The sequence below is a fragment of the Aptenodytes patagonicus genome, chromosome 1, assembly GCF_965638725.1.
Source record: "Aptenodytes patagonicus chromosome 1, bAptPat1.pri.cur, whole genome shotgun sequence".
In the NCBI taxonomy this organism is placed as follows: Eukaryota; Metazoa; Chordata; class Aves; order Sphenisciformes; family Spheniscidae; genus Aptenodytes; species Aptenodytes patagonicus.
Window position 1 is genome coordinate 37,804,674 of NC_134949.1, and position 23,018 is coordinate 37,827,691.

A 23,018-nucleotide genomic window follows, 5' to 3' on the forward strand; every position below is an offset into this window, starting at 1 on the left:
GTTCTGCTTTTTGCATTTGTAGTTAGGCCTGCTTGGCCGCATGAAGTCATCAGACCTCATGGCTTGACCTCATCTGGTCTAGCATCCTGCTCAGCGCTTGTAAAGTTAGATCAAGTTGCTCAAGGCTTTGTCTTGACTTCATGAGCACCAAGTGGAAGGGGAATAATCAATTCCCTTGACCTGCTGGCTTTGCTCTTCCTAATACAGGCACATATGTAACTAGCCTTCATCGCTGGAAGACACACTGCTGAATCACGTCCAACTTCCTGTCTAAGAAGTGCTTTTCCCAGTGCTTTTCCTTGGGAGCTGATATCTACCAGTCAGCTCCAGACTGTAATAATACATGGGATTATTTCACCCCACTGGCAGGACTTTGCATTCATCCTCGTTGAACTTGATGAAATCCCTTTCATCCATTCCTCCATCTTGTCAAGGTCCTTCTAAATGGTAACCCTGCCCTTTTGCGTATCTGCTGTCCCCCACAGCGTGGCATCATCTATAAGGTGGTTGAGTGTGCACTCCATCCTGTTGTCTAGGCCATTCATGAAGATGTTGAACAGTATCAGCCCCAGTATTGAGCCCTGAGGAACACCACATGCTACCAGCCACCAGCAGAACTTCACATGTTTCACGATTATAATCTTTTTTTACACATTCTTGCACACATATAAAGGCTGAACCACCTTATAAATCAGTAGAACAAGATGTCTCCGATTAACACACAGGATATGATAACAAATCATGGCATAAGAAAGAGGAGAGCATGATTCATTTTACAAGCTACTTATGAACGGAGTCGTCTGGAAGGTTTGCCTCTTCAGTTTGTGTTGTTTGTACATGTACACTCTATAAAATTCCCGTTCTAAAGGGAATATGATGCTGTATTTAAACATAACCAGACATACTAATTCATATGCTGCTTCAGAGTGCAGAACAGCACTGAGGTAAAGGGCATCCCAGTGGTGGCACTCTTCAGGTTCTGTTTGACTGGCCCTGCACAGAACCACTCAAAAGCCAGCATTTCCACTAGAAATGCCAATGCTTTTAAACAGGGGAATAAAGAGCAACTTTTCATTCAAAATCAAAATTGAAAACTAGTAATGTTGAAGTTTCTGGAGGAAAGGAGACCTTGCAAAAGTTGGTTAATAAGAACAATCAAAGCCTTTTGTTTGGTTGCTTCCAAAATAAAACCCCTGTGGGAGTTTGTGGGCAGAAGGCAAGGCGCTCAGGGATTTTAGGTTGTATGGTAAAGACAGAAACCAGAAGTCACAAGAGCCTTTGCAAGATCCAGGAACTTAGCTACCTCCAGAAAATAATTCGGTCTGCCTAAGTTATATAGCCAGTTGATGGGAGAGGTGCATCAGGCTCTGATGAGAAATGATAAGCATGATCCACTTTGGATCCAGTCCACTTGGGCCTCCAAGGGTAAGCACTGATGAGATAGAAGCAGCCGCAGTTGATGCATTTTACATTAGCCCATTAACTCAGTGTGCACTAAACACGATAGTGTAGGAACATATACATCTACATACATATATGTGCTATAAACTCACTTTATAATGTGTATAGCCTATTGAATAAATCCCCTTTTTTCGTTTGTTGTGTTACGTGGGTTTAAGTGTCAAGGAGAACAGGAAATCTCTAAGTTGTGATGGCAAATAAAGTTTCTCCAGTTTTCAGAATAAGGTTAGTCGCAGTGGAAAAGTCAATTTTTCTTGATTTTTCTGTTATAACAGCCTTTCACAGTACAGTGATGAAAACATGATGGATCCGTACAACCTGGCTATTTGTTTTGGGCCAACCCTGATGCCTGTTCCAGACATACAAGACCAGGTGTCTTGTCAGGCACACGTCAATGAGATTATCAAAACTATCATCATCCACCATGAGGCTATTTTTCCAGATGCTAAAGAACTTGATGGCCCAGTGTATGAAAAATGCATGGCTGGAGATGACTACTGGTAAGTCAGAATATTACCCTTCTATCTCCTTAACAAAATCATTAGACTGGTTGTCTGGATAACTCCTGTGATACAGAATGACTTTTGCACACAATAGAAGTATGAAGATAAATGAGAAGAGCATTTAGGTTCACATAGGAAAGTGTTAGCTGTAAAAAACATGAAACAAAGGCAATTATGATGAGGTTCGCTACAACATTCTGTGGAGGAAGCTACCCTTGTGTTCAGCCAGAGGCAGCCAGAATTCCAGGTGTACTATGCAGAGCACACAGCCAGAAACTGGCTTTCTGACTGTGAACCATCTTAACAAATTTCAGCTTATGATGCTTTCCCCCTGCTCCTTTCCTCTCTTAGCAACACACCCCCCCTTTTCATGAATGAAAGGATTCAAAGGTTCTGGGAACTTCTTAATAACGGAAGAAGTTGTCTGAAGGAGAGGTGTGTGGACTTCTTCAGTAATTGCATATTCATAGCATGTCATGAGAATTATGTTGCCCATAGCTTTGTAACATTGTAAGAATAACTTTAAATAATCTCATGGGGGTGGCATATTTTTGATACGTGTGGAAGACATCAGTTACCCCCAGTGGACTGGGGAAGAAAGGGACTGGGGTTTAATGCCCACTGAAGCATCCATTTCATGCTGTGGTTTCTCTCTCTGCTCGACCTTTTATTTCCCTTCAGTGACAGCCCATACAGCGAACATGGTACATTAGAGGAAGTGGACCAGGATGCTAGTACAGAGCCCCATACCAGTGAAGACGGTATGTCTGTTACATTGCTGTGCCTTTGATAGGAATAAGTTTTACAGGTGTTTCATGCAGGAGACCTTCTTCCTTTCCTAATTGTGTGTTATTTGAAAGAAGAGGATTTCAGTCCTGGTGGTCTGTAGCAAAGCCGGCTTCTTTAATCTCTGTTTGTGTGCTTTTTCACTCTGATTCATCTGTGTTTGACCAGCTGTTTCCTTGTTCTCTCCTGATTTGTCCAGTCACAGCAAGGGCAAGAGAGAAACTATTTCAGTCAGCACATATTCTTTTCTGGTATAATGTTACATATTTAGTGACTCTTTATCTTTTGTCTGCAAAAGCTAAACTTATCAAAAAGTGTGTCTTTAAATATTTCAACTAAGGGATATTTGCCATTCAGTGGGCTCTATTTTGATATGAATTTAAAAGCTGTTCCGTCTAAAGGATTTATAACCACTGAAAAATGTGTATACCCCCCCACAGTGAAACTTCTGAACAATAGTCATTTGCAATAAATATTAATCACATATACTCTGACAGTTCTGGGTACAATAGATACCCGTGAAAAATTTGATGCGTCTCTATTCTACCAATTCTTTTTAGCCAGGTTTCCTAAAGGTGTATTTGACTGTGACACATTTCAGTTGGACTATCCTTCAGGTGGCCCAGCTTCAAGCAAATGTAACAGATGGAAAGAGGTGTCAAAATTGTTAAATAACTACCATTTTCCTGACAATTAATAGCCCATTAGAGGTAAACGATTAAGAATAACGGTCCCTGTAGAGAAGAGCTGCAGTGTGAGCTCGCTGCATATCTGGCCAGCAGGCAACCCAGACAGAGCAAGCAGCACACGTGCACTTAGCACCAGCAGAAACAAAAGCTGTCCCTTGTCCACCTCAGAGGATGTGTGGAAGGAGGAAGAGGAAGAGACAGAGAGGGGGAAAGGGGAGCAAAAGAGCTACAGCAGAGAAGGAATTTCTTTTTTTAAAAAAAGGCTGTCATAAGGGATACTGGTTAGGAGCTGGGACGATTGCCATAGGGGAGGGGAACAGGAAGGTGTATCTATAGGAAACCTGGCTACACTGGTCCCATTGCACACAGAACAATGTAAACAATAGTTCCACTCTAGCTGTTCCCGTCCACTTTGTCACGTAGACAAGCTGTCAGTGACAGATTGCCTGTCTCTTCCCCTTTGCTGCGGTGAGGAGGGGCAGGCAGAGTCTATCAGTGCAGCTGTTTGGAGAGGAGGGACGGGTGGGCAGGCATCACAGAAGGGGGAAAAATGTGAGGATAGGAGAGAAGTCAATGTTAATCTTCTGCCTGAGGTGTATACCCATGCCTGCACCCGCGGTGTGGAATAGACAGTTTTACAAGACAGTCTGTACGTGGGTTGCTCTTGACAAGCTCTGTAGGGCTAAACCCACCGTCTTTATATAACACGGCTCCGCTAAATGGTGTGAACAAACTCATAATTGCACTTTATTTTTCCAAGACAGTATAACTATAGTTTATAAGACCTCCTTCTTCCATTGGAGGTATGAAGCAAGAGTGGAAGCTGAAGAAGTCTGTCTGTCTGTCTCTCATTTAGAGCACAAGTGAAGTAGCGAAATGCAGGTGACACACCAGTTCAATATATTGGGGCCAACTTTGGGGTCCCATGACAAAACTGAGAGATAAAGGCCCGAGTGGGCATGGAAAAGAAGTGCAGCTTTTCAGCAGCAATCAAAAGCGGTTACTTCAAAACCATGCCTAGGAAAGATTAAACCATCAGCAGGATCCAGAGGATCCAGTTTTACATTCCTGTTGTTGTTCTAGCTGTGTTACGACTGTATCATTGGTGGAGACAAACCCTGAAGAGAATAGCTGTCAACAGGACAGTTTTCTGTTAAAAGATTTAACTGCTCAAGACACAGCTTTTTGTTCACCAGATTGGCCAGCAGTTTAATTCTAGTTGCCCCATCGCACCTTTTTAATTAATTCAGTGCCGAAAGGAAGCAGACATTTGTGTTTACAGCGAAGTAATTGTTAGCACAAAAATATTTGTAATCTAGGGAAATACTGCTGCAAAGGTAAAGATTAGCAAGCCTGGATTGCGTACGAAACGGTGTTGGCCTTCGGTTCTCAGCCTGCAAGCTCTAACCCATTTTTTTTCCATGCATACAGCTTTCCGTTATGATAGCACATTTTTTTCTAATGTAAGTTACAGGCTTTAAATTAAATGCATTCACCATCTCTTTGCATGTACATCCATGTATTTGTCCTTTGGACAATTCCTTTTATAAAATGTTCTTGGTACCAAATATGACAGTAGGTGAGAATTTTTCAGTTTGCATATTGAACTTCATGAGAGTCACTGATTGACCTGTGGTGGACAAAAAAAGTTTCCACTAAAGAGTCTGGAGTATTTTGGGGGTTTAATGTGGTTGATTCATTGATTATAAGCTGGATGCATCACTGCCAGCTGTATGTGGAGAGAGAGAAAGGGAGGCGCAGCATTGCTGCTGTATTGATCAGACACGTGGTACTTACGTATTTCCCTCTCTTAGGAGGTGAAAGAAGCAGATTCTATAAACATAATTTTTTTTTAATGGTGAAAATCTGATTGGTTTTGTGCTAAAATGTTGTATACATACACAAGACCAAGCAGCTAACCGCATAGGAATTACAGGGTTATTGAAACGTAATCCAGAGGCTATGATCAAAAGCGAAAGGATTTATTTTTCTACTTTAGTTATTGTTGTTATAAGAATTACTTGCTGTATGAAGTTAAACTACAAGTGAATCTCTTTGTGCCTACTACAATAAACCCATCTGTAGGGGCTGGCTCAGTAGCACTAGGAATGTTTAATTACAATTTAGAAAACAACAAGACTTTTTAAAAATTAAAAAATAAATAATGTCTGCAGAGGTCAAATCTGGTAGCTTGGGGAAAAGAAGTCTGGAACTTATAATTGAGCATATAAATACTTCATAACTGGTTAATTTTAAGCATATAAATTGCCTTTTTTTTTCTAAGGTTACTGGTGTTCATATATTTCTGTTGATCACTGGAAAGGGGAGAGGGAAGGAGATGCATTTTACTGTAGTGTTTTCAGTCTTTTTTAAACGTGCAGAAAGTATCCCTACTAAGGAAAACACGTAAGTTTCTTCTTTCTCCTAAATCTGGAAATGAAATTTAATTTGTCAAGTTCAGAACATTTCTACTCAAGCTGAGGCACAAAAAAAAAAATCTATCTGTAATTTTGCTGCAGCAAAACCTTTACCTGAAATTGCCTCTGCAGTAAAGATTCAAAGGGTATTGTTCATGTTTTGCTGAAGCAGTTTTTAGCATATTTCCTCTACCTTCAGTTTGCTGGAGATTTTTTATTCTTGTTGGAGGCATATGGAAAAGGGTGACTAGGTTTGTTTTCAAAGGAAGTAAGAGAGAGTTTCCTGAGGAAGTTAAACAGATGGGTTTCTCCTGGGAAAACTTACATACAATTAATATCATACTGTTCATAGATACCTCATAAACATAGGGTAAAAATTGAGATGGTAGTTCTGCTGGAAACAAAAATTACAGGGACACGTAAGGCTATAAGTTACTGTTGTGTCCCCAACACATAGTGATTTTCCTGCTTTTCCGTAGCACATGCTGTGATCGACATTTTGCCAAATTCTGTTCTGTCAACATCTTGCAACACTTTTTTGCTTTTGCTGTTCCCCAGTCAGAGAACTGCTGTCCTGAGGACAGGACTTTGAAGTTGCAGAGCCGCTGTTCTCTGGTGGGGTGCAGAAGAGGATAAACACACCGGGAGATAGCGTCTTCCCAGGGAGTTCAAGGACGTACTCTATTCCCGACAGCCAGGGTACGTCTGGGAGAACTGAGGAAGAGCAGAGCAGAGCAACAGCAAACGCCCCCAAAAAAGTGCAGGGGGTGGTCTTCCCTCTTCTCCTTAGCTCCTTGTGCCCTGAGGTGTAGAGGGCAGCGCAGTGCCACTTCAGTGCCATCACCTCTGTAGGGAGGTTAGTACTGCATCTGGCACTCCAATCCCAGAATTAAAATCAGCACTTATGTTTCCTCTGCCCTTTCTGCTCTCCCAAGCTGTTGGATCTGGACAGCTCTACTTGGCATCAAACCTTGGTTTTCAAGCACGCTGCTACATAATGTGTCGTCGGATGGTGGTAGTAATTGTAACAAACTTTGGGGGTCGTAAGTAAAAAAGTGAGAACCGAGCAGAGTCCCTAAAGCTTTTCCCACAGTTCTTCAGTTTGTCCTAATTTTTCACTTCCATATCATTGCCTGAGTCACTAGAGATGATAGCTGGTGAGATCCTGTATGTCATCAAATACTTCTTGCTATTGTAGACGAATGCCCCCAGGTATGGACAGAGCAGTGCAATTACATTTCCCTCCAAGCTGTCAATTTTACTGTTAGACATTCAGTACCACACAGAATTTGAGTTACAGATCCCAAATTTAGCTTTCATCACCTTTGCTTTTCTGGAAATGCTTGTCTGTCATTCAGTAACCTTGACATTAAATGGTTTAGCTTATCAAAATGCATTTATTTCTAGGAGTAACTGTCATGGTACTTTGGTTTTAACTATTAAGGCTTGACCTGTAACAAGGTGAATTACTATTTAAGTACAGTCTCAGTACTGTTTGCTATAGGAAAGTTCTCTCCATGTAAAAGCAACATTCAAGCAAAGAAAATGCCCTTTTCAAAATAGAAAAACCTGTCTGAACTTATTTTTGGTTCTATTAAGAAAACTGTGTGAGATCTACTGGGCACTCCTCCCTGAGGAGGTAGGATTTGTTACCCAGGCAATCTAACGAACATGTCTCAAAAGTCACATCCATTATGGGTACATTACCAATTCATACAGCTGGGGCAACTTCCTTCAGACCTCTGGGAACGTATGTGAGTCTTGCAAGCGACAGAAGGGTACAAAAAACAGATTCCCACCATGCACCACACTTAGATTAGTGTAATTCCACTGAGGGAGATAGAACTATTTCTAGATTAGTCCATTAATTTGTAAATAAAAAGACCTGTATACTCAAATGTGGGATACTATATGGTCTGTTGAAATTAGCAGAGAAACGGGAAATCCCATAGCTAATCAGTGTAGGCGTTTATCAATTAATCCAGTACCCATGACCATTACCAGTTAACTTCAGAGAACATCAAAGGAAAATATGTACAGGAAATTTGGGGGTTTCTTACTTACTGTAAAGGTTTTTTTGGTTGGTTGGGGTTTTTTTTTCATTTTAAAGTATTACCCCTTAGTGAGTGACTGGCTTGCTGAAACCTGGGAGCTTTGCTTCTGAATTCTTGACCCAGTCTTCCATAACCCATAACTTACCTGCAATCTGAGAACAGTGTGTTCATACAAACGTCTGCTCCTTTTCAATCCTACCCGATCCCAGTAATACCTTCTTATAACAAATTCCGCAAGCAATGTGCATGATATGTGTAAAAACAGCGTTCTTTTGTCAGTGTGACGTTACTGCCATTCGATTTAAAATTGCCCTCTTAAATACGATGCCAGGTAAACAGGCATGTTTAGTTTTCTTTCTTTTCATTTGGCAATAGTGTCTTTCCATGCCTATAGCCGCTTTGTCACATCTGCACTTTCTGTTAGACATATACTGTAGATGGAGTATCTAGAAATGAAACCAAGATTGTATATTAGAATATATCACTCATACATACACCAGCATTAAAGTTTTCCTGGTTTTCCAGAATGTTTCCTTCTGTGTCATCTTTACATTTTCTTTGCTTAAAAACATAAAACCAAGAAACCTATCACCCCGCACCCACCCACCAGGGAATGCCTGCCAGCGAGCATCCAGTAGCAATGCATTTTCAGGAATTAACACTGTTATTGCTAGATTCTTATTTGCATTTATATAATCGAAGTCATTTCTGCCAGCGTACATTACTTTTGCATTTGTAACAGTGAATTCCCCGTACCACCGTATGCCATCTCTGGAAAGTTTCTGGGTTTGTAACTCCTAAACACCCTGCAGTTCGGCACTGCCGGGAGCTCTTAGCGTGACTGCAGGAGCAGCAAACCACACGACAGCCTTCTGCAGGCTGGGCAAGTTATTAAAAAACCCAGCTGCAAACTGTAACTGCAATAAAGGTGCTATCATTACGTTTTCATGCTGCAGGATGAAGTTAATTTTAAAAAGACATACCTGCGCAAAATGTTGTCATAAAGGGACAGTGGCTTTTATTACCAGCCTGGTTCTCTGGGGAATTACAACCTCAGCGATTTTAATTTGCACCAGACAGAAAGTTGCTATGCTAGTCATTAGCGCAGATGTTAATTTCCATCTAAATATTGCTCCAATTATGTAAAGAAATTTGTCATTTCGGGGACTCCGAGTTATTGAAGTCAACAAAGTGTGCGATTTTTAAACCTGTATTTTGCAGGTTTTTCTTTCTGTTTTGAGACTGCAGTGACAAATTTTAATCTGTTTGAGCTCAGGTGCTTTTGGTTTCGTGCAGAAGAAGCTAGAGGTTGTTAAAATGACAGCTGTTTCACTGATGTCCGGGCACAGCTCTGAAGATACCCGCAGGCAGACTTTCAGCAGGGGCCCTTCACTGACATCAGTAGGTTTCCGACCCAAGCATAGGTTACAGGATGGAGTCCATCACCAGTGTAAGGCTGAATTTACCAGCATACTGACGGAAGATTAGCCGGGACTGCTGTAACCAATGTTTGACTTCAGAAAATACCAGCATCCCCTGCAGAAACCAGAGGAACTCGGGATGTTGGAGCAGGCAGAGCTGCCTTAGGCAACTTCAGGCCACACAGGGACTGCCCCTGCAGAGGGGTCGTCCTTAGGTGGTCTGGAGCCGTCTGCCTCACTCAAAAAGGGTGTTAAGGAAGCAGATTAAAGCACTAGGTTTCGATGATGTGTAAAACACTAGGATTTCACTAGGTCTGCACACTCATCAGGTAAAAGACAGAAATCTCATAGCCCAATTAGGCAGAGCATCCCTACTCATGCACAGGGAAATCCTGCCTTCCTTCCTTTGCCACTGCGGATTTTAAAGGCACTCCGGTTTACGTTTCCTTTATCACACTGCGTCCTCAGACCTCTGATTATTCATCTGGGTTTGTTCATCTTATTTTCGGAGGTCTTCACTGCCTGGCCTCCATCCCACTCCCCAGCCATGAAGGAGCCCTTGCAGCAGGAGGCAGAGGCCTCTCTCCCAGCAGCAGCTCTTGTAACATTTGAGTAAGCTGTTATGTTTTCTGCGGCTTGCGAAGCAACCCAGATGTTTCACACTTGGGGCACAGATTGATTATGTTTCTGTGTAAGGGACGTATTATAACTACTGCCTGAAGCCTGCCTTAGCTGACCTGATTTCTGTCAGCTCGGCTCAATAAGAATGAGCACCGAGAAAATGCAATAAATGGGTTTTATGAAACCAAAATGAGCAGATAGCTGGTATGGAATCTGATACAGATTCTTCTTCCCTCCCTACACAGAGTGCGAGCCCATAGAAGCTATAGCCAAGTTTGACTACGTTGGAAGATCTGCACGAGAACTCTCTTTCAAGAAAGGAGCTTCCCTTCTGCTCTATCACCGAGCATCTGAAGACTGGTGGGAAGGCAGGCACAACGGAATTGACGGCCTTGTCCCTCACCAGTACATAGTGGTGCAGGATATGTAAGCAGTGTCTGGTGTGACTAGGTTCTTGGTGGGGTGTAAAAACATGCTGAATCAATTAACAAAGTGACTTCTAAACGAGACAGTGGTTTGAAAGCTCAGATAGGTTAAACATTAGCCTTCTATGCAGGATGCCTCTGTCTTCATTGCCCTGAATTGACAGCTCTTAATGAAAAGCTACTACTAGACTAAGCTACATTGTTTATGGATATGTTCCCAGTACCTTAAGAGACAGATGCTGCTGCACCTATTTTAATTTGACTCTCTCTTTGTAGCAATTGCTGACATTTAACTTCAGAATAGCAAGGGCTGGAGAAATGCAGCCCTGAACTCTTCTTTTACAGTATTAAGCATGTGCTTTGCCAAGGAAGAAAAAGTTCTTGTTTACAGAAAGGTTACGTCAAAATGTAAAGAGCTCAGTAAACAGAAGGATTATAAGCCATTTTTGGAGACATGGAGGGGCTGTAGTGCATGATAACATGTCTGCTTTTCTTAAGGGGATTAAAATCTGGGAGTGCCAAGATGCTCTCTGTCACACCTAACTCACTGACTTCTCATCTCACCGTGTGTGTTCTGTTCAGGGATGATACTTTCTCAGATACACTGAGCCAAAAAGCAGACAGTGAGGCCAGCAGCGGACCTATAACTGAGGACAAGTCATCATCAAAGGACATAAACTCTCCCACTGACCGTCACTCTGATGTGTATTTAGGAAGGTAAGTTTGAGCATAACATGTTTTCAGTAGTACCGCTCACAGCTCAAGTAACGCAGCAATTACTTCTCCATGTGCTTATGGTGGGTCGCTACAACTTGTCCTATAACTGCTTCTTCATTGGTGCAGGCAAAGAAAGAGATCAGAACCTCCACCTCCTCTAAGACGCCCCGGCAGGAGTAGTGACGGTCACTGCCCAGTACACCCACCTCACCCTCTCTCCAACTCGTCCGTGGAGCTAGGTTCCCCTAACCTGGCAACTCACTGCAGTCCCAGAGCCCTCCTTCAAAATCGCAACCTCAATGCCGACAGCCCTGAAAGGAGGCGTAGACCTGGACATGGCAGTCTCACTAACATCAGTAGGCATGATTCTCTAAAGAAGATCGATAGCCCTCCAATTAGAAGATCTACATCATCTGGTCAGTACACAGGTTTCAATGACCATAAACCACTGGACCCAGAGTCAATAGCTCAGGTTTGTGTCTTTTTTATTTTACATCACTCTCTGATTTTCTGAGGAGCGAGTCTCAGTGAATAGCACAGCGCAGAGCACGTACACTGAAGGAGTGTGCGTGCAGGAGAATATCCTGCTTAGCTTTTTAAACGGAGTGCGTGTGAAAGAAGATGCATTAAGGGATCCTGGATAGAAGAAGCACAAGGGGGAATAGACATTGCAGTAGCAATAAAAAGAAATTATTTCCTGTTATACCATAATGAAATTGCCTCTGCCACCCAGGACACTAGGAGAGTATATGATTACAGCAGCTATGTAAATCGGTGTGCTCTGATGAAGGCTGGCCTATTCTAACTTGCATGTAATTAGTGTTCAATTATCTCTCGGTATTATGCTTTGCAGAAAAGTGCTCTGACTGGCTAGTAGCGACCAGTGCCATTCAAAGCACAGATTTTCATTCCAGGGTCTTGTGCATTTTACATAGTTTTCATATAGTTCATACCGTATGTTGATTTGATGCTTGTAGCTGTGCCTAAGAACATGATGTGCAAGACATTGCACCTGCATAAATCATGGGCTGTCTTATCCCTGTGTGAACGCTCACCAGCCTCATTCCTGGCAGTGAAGAGGTGAGAAGGGTGGAATAGGGAGCACCCCGATCATCAAATTGGTCTGCTGTACGGAGCTGGTAACAGCTCTTGAGCAAATAGATACCGCTGTCTTCAGAACTCGTGTTTTGTCTAGGTAGTATAACATGATTACTAGGGGCACCCTGAGGATACAATGTGATTGCAAAAGTATTTTACAATAAAGCTGGCACTCATGGTTTAAAATTTAATGTACTGGTGATGCGTGCTTTCAAACTCTGCTTCCAACGAGGGATAGAAGGGACTGTCATGCTTGGGTCAGAAAGCTGAACCGTGTATTAGAGAGTTAGAAAGTGTAAATGTTGTTACTGTTTTATATTACTGTAAGTTATTTATTTACTTTCCTGGAACCACACACAGTGCTGTTTGGTTTAAGCTATTTTTTTGATGCATAGACTAGCGATCATTTGGCAGTGAGAGAACCCAAACGTTGATTAAACTGCATGAAAGTTACTGTGAGCAAGCAGGGAACACCGGATACTTAACCTCAGTTGTATCTCAATACCACTGAAAAATAGTAAACTAGCGTCTCTGCATTCTTTTAGCATTTGTGCCAGAAATCCCAATGAAAAAAATAATTTCCTAGGTAAGCTCACTGAACAGTGTCTTGCAGTTTTTTCTGCTTAAAATTTAACTCAGAGAAACAGGAGGAGAGAAAAGCTGATAGACAAACAAGCTTTATTTCCTTACAAAACCTGGTTTATAATCCCCGTGAGGGAATACAGATCCTGAACAGCTGGGGCACTAGATGAGGGGAGCAGTCAGCTAAGAGGTAGCAAATGGACTAAAAACTTTACAGCTGTCAGTACCCAAGAGATGACAGAAATCTTCACAGTTAAAAATGCTGCTAAGCAAATATCCATTGTCCTGATAATCACTTAATAAAATGGCTTGCAGGTTTTAATTTGATTGATTTTTTTTCATTTTTTAGATGAATTTTGACTCTCTCATGTGAACAAGTTAAATATTTGCAATATCCAGCCAAAGCTGCCACCTTGTCAATCGTAGTGTCTTTCAAATAAATCTGGTGGAAATTGGCTTTAGCACTATAATACTCGTTAAAGAGAGGATGGTTGGCAAATTAACTCATGCATTTTTCACCCCCTCTCCCTGCTCCTCCCGTGCTTTGCATTCAGTGGCAATTCGAATGACGTGCCTCTCTCTCTGTGCTCTGACCCAGGACATCGAGGAGACGATGAACACGGCGCTGAACGAGCTCCGTGAGCTGGAGCGGCAGAGCTCGGCGAAGCACGCCCCCGATGTCGTGTTGGACACCTTGGAACAAATGAAAAACACCCCTACCCCTGCCACCTCCACAGAGTCGCTCAGCCCTCTCCACAGCGTCGTTTTAAGGAGCTCCGAGCCTCAGATCCGCCGTAGCACTAGTTCTTCCAGTGACACCATGAGTACTTTCAAGCCCATGGTGGCCCCTAGAATGGGAGTGCAGCTGAAACCCCCTGCTCTTAGGCCAAAACCTATTGTTCTTCCAAAAACAAATCCTAGCATAGGGCCTTCCCCTCCTTCCCAGGGTCCAGCTGACAAATCTTGCACAATGTAGACAGCTCAGCCACCCACGGTGCCCGGCTGGGGTATGCTAGGGAAAGGGATGGATTAACAATAGAAGTCAGGGCTCCGTAACATCGTTTGTTCATGTTTGTAACTGGAGAGGCTTTGTTTTTCAGTGTTTTTGAATGTATTGTCTGAAACTAGCTACATTAACATGGGCATTTGTATTTTGTATGGTTTCAATTAAAAGAAAAACTGGACAATTGTGCATCGTTTTAAAAAACAAACATAGACTTACTTGAAAACTTGATGCTGCACCATTTGTAATAAAAACAACACGGATCACAAACAGCTTGCCATGTTGTACCATACTTCACAGTCTTACCATAACGATATAATAACAGATCCTGCACAAAACTAAGGGGGGGTCAGGGGAGGTGGGACCTCTCATTTCTGGGTCACTAAACCAAATCTCAAGCAGGTTAGTAAGAGCTGAACACTAGCATGTGAGGATTAAGTGTCTGTGTGGAATGTCTAAGTCATCTCAGGCCACATTTCTTACTTAAGACACACCAAAAAAATCCACCAAACCCTCACAACTCTCACAATTGGCACCGAGTTTTAGCTTTCTTGTTGGCAGTCTCACAAGAGACAAGCACTGGATGGATCTGGAGATCACATTGCTCTCACCGACAAAAAGCAGCATTCCAGATCACAGCTAAAGCACATCTCCAGGATAGTATTTAGAAACTCCTTTTGCTGTCCTCTGTAATAGTGTACCTTTTCCCATGAAGCTAGACCTTCGTTCCCTGATACCACATTTTCCACAAAAGCTAAATTCGTTTAAAGTTCATAGTTGAGCAAGCCAGGCTCGGGGGAGTATATGAATCTGTTGGTCCGTTAGGCAGGCTGACAGGCGATTAAAAGGATCAACTACACTAATTCAGCAAAGTATCCATTGACTTTATTGCTCGGTGTCCAGTTAAAGACATGATTTGAGTTGTAACGGTCAGAGTTTCGCACTGACCTAGCTCCGCTGGCTGCCTTGCACAGCGCAGACACTCTGCGCACGTCCTCGGTTATGCTGACGGCAGCAAGACAGGGACTCTCTGAAGAGGGACTACCTCCTGCCAGCGATGCGGGGGTCAGTCGCAGGACAGACAGCTGAGTTCCTACCACCTAGATTCAAGCTGGTGAAAGTTCTCCATAACCACTTCCCCCCCCTTCCCCTTTTTTTTTAAATGACAGAAATCAGTACCCTTCTTATGTCTGTGTGAGTGACGACTGTCAACTTTGCTTAGCGCTCTGTTGTTCAACTTTGTTAGGCGTGAACTAAATGTACAGCTGTTTTGCACATTGCAACAGTAAGCCATAATATTATTTCTGTGACTATATTTTCCAACATCCAATCCATAAAATAAGTTTCAGTGAAGAAGACGGGGGAAAAAAATCCGTTGTGGTCCACCTACAGGAGTACAACTGGCTTTAAGTCAGATCTGCCTTTCCACGTATTATTTAAGATCTCACCGTTGGAAAGCTTGAAGTTGTACCACTCGCTATACGTAAACAACTGAGTTTGGGAGGGGAAGAGTAGTGACAAAATTGGGTAGACATAATTACTGAGGTGACAGGAGTAATTTCCTGTTGTTATTTAGGAGCAACTTATTCCTGCTCTGGTTTACACCCTGTAGATAGGTAATGCAAAGCCCCAGGTGCGAAGTACCCCGTGAACCGCCTCTGAGAGCCAAACTGCTCCCGGTATTTGCAAACCCATCTCAATCCAGCCGCAGCCTTCATGTGCATCTAGGTTAGAGGCAAAGTCTTAATCCACCACAGCGGGCTGTGCAGCGTCGGTCAGTGAACCTCCAGCCCTCTCGACTCTACTGCCTAGTCCTAACGCCAGGGCAAGAGCCTCAGCCCCAGCTGCAGCCCAGCGCTGGTCTATAGGGTCTGTTCACTTGGTGGGGACCAGAGATATTTTCAAGTCGTTCCCCAATTTACTAGAATCAGTGGAAGAAACTGGAATTTCAGCTTTCATTTACATGCAGTTTTAGTCTAGCATTTTTAAATTAACCCACCTGGCGTAATTGAGATGGATACCTGTATCTTTAAATTGCATAGGGAATTTTGTATGTTTAAATAACTGTACTGGACTCCATAATGCTTATATTAGAAATTGTTTAGCAAAAGAAAATATTAGAAACAGTGCATTTAGTGAATGCATCCACTTAGTGCATTCACACAGTTAAATGTGTAGTTTGATGGTTATTATAGATACTTAAAAGTATAGTAAGTGGATATGTAACAGGAAAGACTGCTACAACTACAGACGTACTAAAGGGTAACTCCTGCACACCTAATCCAATCAGTATTGTCCTTTACTGTCAAGTTTGATAAATTGCAGTACTGGTAGCTTCCTGCTTGTTGACTGTTACCTAATTGTGTCAATGTACATCTGTAGTATGTACATGTGAAAGTGCCTTTAAATTTTAGAGGAGCTTTAGCCTTGCTCTTGTACTGTTGCATTTCCATTGCATCCTTCCCTGTTCGTGTATGGCTGCATTCCCATTGCATTCCTTCCACTCTCGAAGAACAAATAAAAACATGGAAATTTCACGGTTCTGGAAGAGAAATGTACTGTTAATCTGTTGTGACAATGCACTTTTATGTATAGTACTGTACATTTTTGGCATGTACCATTACAAGCTTCAGTATACATTCAGGTTTGTTCCTCATAGTGTATCTTTATAATAAAGAAGATAGTTCTGTCTGTGCGTGTAGTTTTGCTGGGTAAACTGCCGTATCTTCTAACGTGGGTTGCCAATCTACCTATACCTTCCACATAAAGGGGGAAAGCATCCCCCAACCACCCACACCGCACCCTGCATCAGGTCCCATCACCGTCTTGGCCTGAAGAAGTGCTTGTTCCCGGACAGGATCCTACCTAACTTAAAGAGCACCATCCTCATAAGTTCACCCAAATCCCTCCGTCCCTGAAGACCCCCCACGAAGAGCCACCAATCTCGCGCGGTTCTGCCTAAGCACCCGTTGAAGGTGGCCCACCCCGCTCCCGCTGGCTGCGGGAACCCCCCCACCACCCAACTCGGCCAGCACCCCCCCACCACCCTCCCACTTTGCGCAGGAAAAACGGGGTGAAAAAAACACTCCAGCTTCCACATTTTAAAAACACAGTCCCAGAGTGAAAAGAATAAAAGAAGTCTACCTGGGGCACTTCTTACAGCAGAAAAAGGGATGCCATCGTGCTGGGGTCAGGGGGGGAGCGCCACAGGTAAAGATTTTCTTCAGTGACCTTATGTCCAAGTAACGGTGGCAATACACACGCCTCCACAGCTGGCTCCAGGAACCAGGGGGGCTGTGAGCATCAGGCTGATGGCTGCACAAGAGACGTCCAGCCATGGATCAGATGCTGTCGAGGACAGTTCCTGGGCTTGGACTGCGGCTGCCTGGACAGGCCCGCCGTGCTGCCCAACTTACACAGGTTTAGGGGGAGAAGAGCTACTTGGAAATGCATTTCCAATCCTTGCTTAAAAGAAAATTAGGGGCAGGAGCCGCAGCTGAAGGGGCCGGTTTTAAAGTCATCTCTGGCTATGGTTGAGGACCACCATCTGCCCAGAGGGGAAGAAGGGGACGGATGTCAGGCGGTGCGGGGCAGTATGGGGGATGGGCACGCTGGTCACCCCAGCCCAGAGCAGGGCTTTCGTTCTTCATGCTGGGAAAGCCGCCGTAACGCAACTGTTAGTGGGCTCATCGATCAGCCCATGGTGACAGCCTTTGTATCGCAGTGTCCAATGACCTACTTTGGTTATTTCTTCTTGTCCCCTACTGCACAAAAGCCGACTAAGAAATTCAGGAGGGGACAGCAAGGGCGATTCCCCATTCAAGGTCCTGCACAGCCCAGAGGACATGTAACCCAATTTCCACAGGCAGCCTGCAAGCTGGTGGGGAGAGAGGCTTCTGTGGCAGCTTTCGATCTATTTTAAAATAACTAAGAAAACACAAGAAGAGGGGTCTCCTCCTGTTGTGTAACGTGAAGTTTCGGTGTTGCGCTGCGCTGACGACTTAGCTTGCTTCCAGGTTTTGTACTGGAAAAAAGCCCGGCTCTCACAGAGACAGCCAAAGGTTTTGGCAGGTGACTAGGGAACCGCTGACTTTACTGGCACTCAGAAAAGCAAAGGGAGCGATGAGTTGTTTTGCTGGGAGAAGTGTATTAACGGAACGGACAATGAGCAGCAGTGGCAGCGGGGTGTTTAGCTCTTGGGTCACCACTGAAAATCGCTGTTTCAAGCCACGTGCAGCTCCAGGACACGGCACTGCCCCGGCCTGCACAAACGCCTCCTCAGCCAGCGTAAGGAAACGGCGGAGGCTCAGCCCAGGTTTTAAGTTCTCCTTGGTAGAGATGCACGGTTTGTTACTTACTCTGCAGCTCACGGAGACTTACCCTGCCCGGAAGGATCCACAGTCGCTCTGTTCAATCACTGCTACCCCGTGGGATGAGCCTTGACATTAGTCTGGATGGTACTGATACATGGGGAACAACTGAAACCGGCCTCAGTATTAATAAATGATGGTACAGGATGAAAGTACCGTTCTTGTAGGTAGGAATATTGCTTTTTCCATGAACTTGGGTCTTGGGGAGCAGGGAGGGGGGAACCACAAACTCTATAACATATGAAAGGCCAAATAGATCAACAATTTAGCACCTTAAAATCCAGTTAGCTAACACAGCTCAATTACTGTTAAAAAAACAAACCAAACAACCGCTAGTTTAGACATGCCACTGTAACTGCAGCTACTCCCTTGCTCTGTTTTCTGCAAGGGCGTTGGCAGATCATGCAGCTGACAGCACCAGTCTCTGCCGGCACTACAGCTCCAGCAGACCTGGCGTGAGCAAGTTTACCTGCCAGGGAGGACCGCGACGACACCGGGATCCTTATGACTTGGAGAGCCGCTCACTCTCTCCACCGCACACTCTCTCCGCCGCAGTGCCGCAGCCCGCCCGGACCGCAGCAGCGTCGGCCTCAGCCTGGCTCATGCCGTCCCCCCTGCCCCCTCCCGGGACACAGCCCCGCTGGATACCCCACCTCCCTCCCACCACCCCTCTCCCCCCCTGGCCCCAGCAGGACTGTAACCCTAACACAGTGTTTCTGTTGCGCTCATCCAGCCGTCCTACTGATCAACAAGGCCAAAACCGGTGGAGAGAGGGAAAAAGAAAAAGGCAGGTCACGGACCAGGCCATCCGATGCACGTCCCAGCCAGACCGGGGAACAAAACTTGTGCGGTGGTGCTAAGCCAGACTTCAGGGAGAAAAGAGCAATATGTTTCCTTACCTTCTCACTCACGTGACAAATACGGCGAGAGCCAGCCGGCCCACGCGCTGGAAGGCGACATGCAGAATTCAATGCTGACCGAGGGATTAAACAGCGTTAAATAACGTAAACTGGGTCTGGCTGAATTGGACAAGTCAGCAGGTTTTCTCCCACCTTTCTCAATACATACCCGCAAATAAAAAAATGCAGGAATACAGTTTTTATGCCTAATTCTGCGGTCAGCTGAGCCTGTGCCCCACAGCAGCACAAGGATGCTGCATCCCCAGTTGTGCCGCCGCCATCTCCCAGCAGGGTCAGGCCACGCTGGTCACCGCAGACACCCCGGAGCGGCTTTTTGGTCCGGGGTTGGAGGTTGTGGGTTTTCCTTTTTTTAATTAACAAACTGCATTGATTTTTTTTTTTTTCCAAGTAGCGTAGTAATGGAATAAGAGCGCAAACTACAAGGCAAAACAAATTCAGCTGTAAAATATGAAGATAGACAAGCTGTGCTGTACAAAGGAGGTCAGACACTTGCGGGATTGCAATCAATAGTGGCTGCACTCAGTACAGCAGCATGGATAAACCAAAACCAAACCCTGCCTGTTCTTATTTCCGTGGAGCACATTGATTCCTCCCTTAGTATCTGCCATGTGCATTTTCAGTAGCGTACACCGACACCTATAAACACCAATCAAACAACATAAAACAGTGATTTACATTTATTTGAATGAATTACCCTCCAGGAGGGACAAATCACTGAGCCCAGCACTGCTCTGGAGGGGAAGATGACAGTCATTGAAATGGTCGGTTTTTATGGCAGTGACTTTTTGATTGCAATGAAATAGCATTAACATGGAGGTTGTTACCGGAGTCATGAATAGTGAATTTAAGTGTGGAAAATACCTAAAATCCTTCACAACTTTGACCGAGAACTGCTGAGTACTGTAAAATGACTCAGTGCAACACATATTTTAATTGGGTTTTTTTTCCTGCCTGCAATGTTTTCAGCAGCAGCCATTGCAGTAGTACACCAGCACCCCTGGTAACCAGCACCAAGGTGAATACGACAGGGTTGTCCACCAATACTCACAGGCTTAAGCTGAATTTCACTTGGACGGTTTTCTCAGCTCTTTAAGGTTTTTTTTCCTGAACGCTACTCCAAGAATATGTCAAAACTTAATTTCAGACCTAGTGTCAAGACCGTTTTTTTAATTTGTCATACACATCACAAGGCTTATTTTATGGCTAAGTCAAAGTTATTCTGAACAAAATCGGTTCTTGTACAAAGTTACAATCGGGGATTGAAACGTGGCTAATCTGGGGCTGCCAAATCACGTAGTTAATTCTGAACTCTCCTCCATTCTCCTTCCAAAATTATGAATTAAAAAAAAAAAATATATATATATATGCACATATCATTTCTCGAAAGCATAGAGCCGGGTACATTGCAAAATGCCTGCTGCGTGTTTTATTTCTGGATAAGAAAATACAGTAGTGAGGTCTGTTGGGGGGAAAAGCCCTCCCTCCCCACACGGCCCCGATGGCAGGGGAGAGGGGAGCATGGCTGCGGGCAGCAGCGTGGGGGACAAAGCGTGCCCCCATTTTCACACACCCACAGGACCACCCCTCTCCTGCACCCCCAGGCTGGCAGCGCTGCGGGTCCTGCCCAGCTTTCTCCAGCCAGACCCAGAAAAAATGTTTGTCTTGATGCTGTCATTACACCTCAGTCCTTCGAAATGCTCCTAGTATTAAAAATGAACTTTGTCAAATACCAGAAGTTTAGGAATAATATAATTTCTTAGGTACTGTAGGCCTAAATGCCATTCGTATCTCTGTACATCCATGAGGTGTGCAGATGAAAATGTGTACGTTCAGTGAAGCAGCAGCTGATTTACAAGCTTTTCTATAGAAACCTGTTTCTTCTGTACCTGCATTGTAATATTGGGTCTCTGGTTTGACCTCTATAGAAATAACTTGATTTTCTGTTTACAAGTCAACAGTTTTGGTGTTTGCTGTTTCGCTGTTTTTACTTTTTCCTATTTTAGAGGTGTACCAGCAGGCTCAAGTATTTAAATGCAATTTTTGTGTGCACTACAGTTGATCTCCAATATCAGGTACATTTATTATTACTCTAAAGTAAACTCAATTTTTCCAGAGATCTATTAGCAATGCTAGTCATAGAATAATTCAGTTATGTTTAATGTGGTTTTCATTCTTAGTTAAATAAAATTGATGAGAAGGCAGTTCCTGCAGATAATTTCACTTTTTCCCAATATTTCCTTTTTTTGGTGGGGAAAAAAAAAGAGAGTGCTGTCTCAGGCCTTACAAATTTCCCGGCAGCTGCCAGCCACCCCAGACATCAGCTGAGCGAGGAGCCCTGTTTGAGGGCACCTGTGTCAGGTGGCAGCACCACCCCGGTCCCTGCACCGCGACCTCCGGCACTCACCCCGCCGACAGCTCTGGTCACAGGGACGTCAGTAGGACATTTTCCCCCTCTGTTAACCTGAATGAGAACATGCATGAGAGCGATCAAATCTATACCTCCCCCATAATATAGTCTGATCCCACGTAGCGTGGTCCAAAGTAGAGCAGCATTCAAATGCTGTAGGAGTTGATCCACACCTTGCTCACCTGGAGGAGGACTGGAGGCAAATGTGCAACCTGTGCCGTCCCTGCAAAGCTACTGAGCATCAGACATCATCCCTGAGGCTCTTTGCCCTCTTTGCTAAAGCCAACACGGGCGCCCGCGGTGGCTCCGGTTTCCCCCCTGCACGCAGGGCACCTGCTTCTTCAAAGCACTGGGAGCAGTCACATCTCAGCTGGTTAACGGAAGGATCCCAGTATCAAATACAAACACATCAGGCAGGAAAACCACATTTGTATGTGGCAGAAATCCTCCCAGAACGAGGTGCTGCAATTTTGCGAAAGGAAATATAAATCACTTTGCCGCTACGCTCACGTGCAGGAATATTTTTCAGCGTTGCTTGCACTACCCTGAGTAATGGTCAGGGATAATCTGGTTTGTTCGTAACTTCTGTCAACATAGCGCTGAAGTGAGATCGGTGCTCTGCTCTCCCCGGGCATTTGTAATTCGGTCCTGACCTCTCAGAAATGTTATTCGTTACGTCTGCTGGCTGCGCAGCTGTAAGCCCCAGTAAGGAGGTGCGGGGCAGCCCCTTCCCAGCCCCCGTGTTCACGGGGACAGGCATCCCACTCCACCGGAGGCAGAGGTTAGCCGGGGGAAGGACCCGAGTATGAGATGCTCTTAAACCAGTCAGAATAGGGTTCGTAAATGAGGACAGTGAGCCCAATTACTGTCTTAGAGTGGCAAAAATATGCCACAGTCGAGAAGGGAAGCTGACACGTTATCCATTAGCCGGCCAGGACTCTTCTCCTCCACATCGCTCCTACAGCATTCAATAAAACGGGTACCTGTCTGCGGCTGCCTGCCCTACTATTATTTTTAGCAGCTCTGCTTCTCCCCAGACAAAATGTTAGAGAAGGGAGAGACCAATAAGCGCTGTACCTCACAGGATAATATCTTCTTATCTGCACAAACAAAAATACAGCACTTCAGCGGGTATAAATGTCAATGAAAATTTAAAAAACCAGAATGTATCTGCATGCAAGGTGCACTAGAAACAAGATACATTTCTTTCAGCTGGTGAAGCCAAAGACTGTGAAAGCCATCCCTTTGTACCTGCTAGTTTATTTGACCAAGGTTTGGGATTTTTCCTCTTTAATCTCCATGTCTCCTCTCAGGGAAAATCAAAGGAAAGAGAGGGGCTGGGGAAGGGTGGGGAGAAGCTCTTTTCTAACGTGGTAGCCCAGAACAGTAATCTTGCACCCAAAATTGTTCACTGTCCGTGAGACACAGGCATCTGGGACAGCAGCATGGGAAAGCCATTGCATGTTGAATGGCGCCTGGGCAGGGTCCCGGCTGGATGCCCGTCCCTGCCCTCCCTCCTGCCCGCTCCCACCCTCGCCCTCCTC

At 44.4% G+C, this 23,018-nt stretch overlaps 1 protein-coding gene across 2 annotated transcripts in view; it reads left to right on the plus strand.

Annotated features, from left to right (window-relative positions):
- The window catches only part of SRGAP1 (SLIT-ROBO Rho GTPase activating protein 1), a 162,636-nt gene extending 146,168 nt beyond the window's left edge, over positions 1 to 16,468 (plus strand). For both annotated transcript variants that reach the window (XM_076332133.1, XM_076332140.1), the window contains exons 17-22: positions 1,737 to 1,961; positions 2,646 to 2,725; positions 10,198 to 10,378; positions 10,960 to 11,094; positions 11,221 to 11,566; positions 13,373 to 16,468. In XM_076332133.1, the coding sequence (XP_076188248.1) occupies positions 1,737 to 1,961; positions 2,646 to 2,725; positions 10,198 to 10,378; positions 10,960 to 11,094; positions 11,221 to 11,566; positions 13,373 to 13,750 (1,345 nt within the window). In that variant the 3' untranslated portion in view covers positions 13,751 to 16,468. The remainder of the gene's footprint in view (positions 1 to 1,736; positions 1,962 to 2,645; positions 2,726 to 10,197; positions 10,379 to 10,959; positions 11,095 to 11,220; positions 11,567 to 13,372) is intronic.
- The last annotated feature ends 6,550 nt before the right edge of the window (positions 16,469 to 23,018 follow it).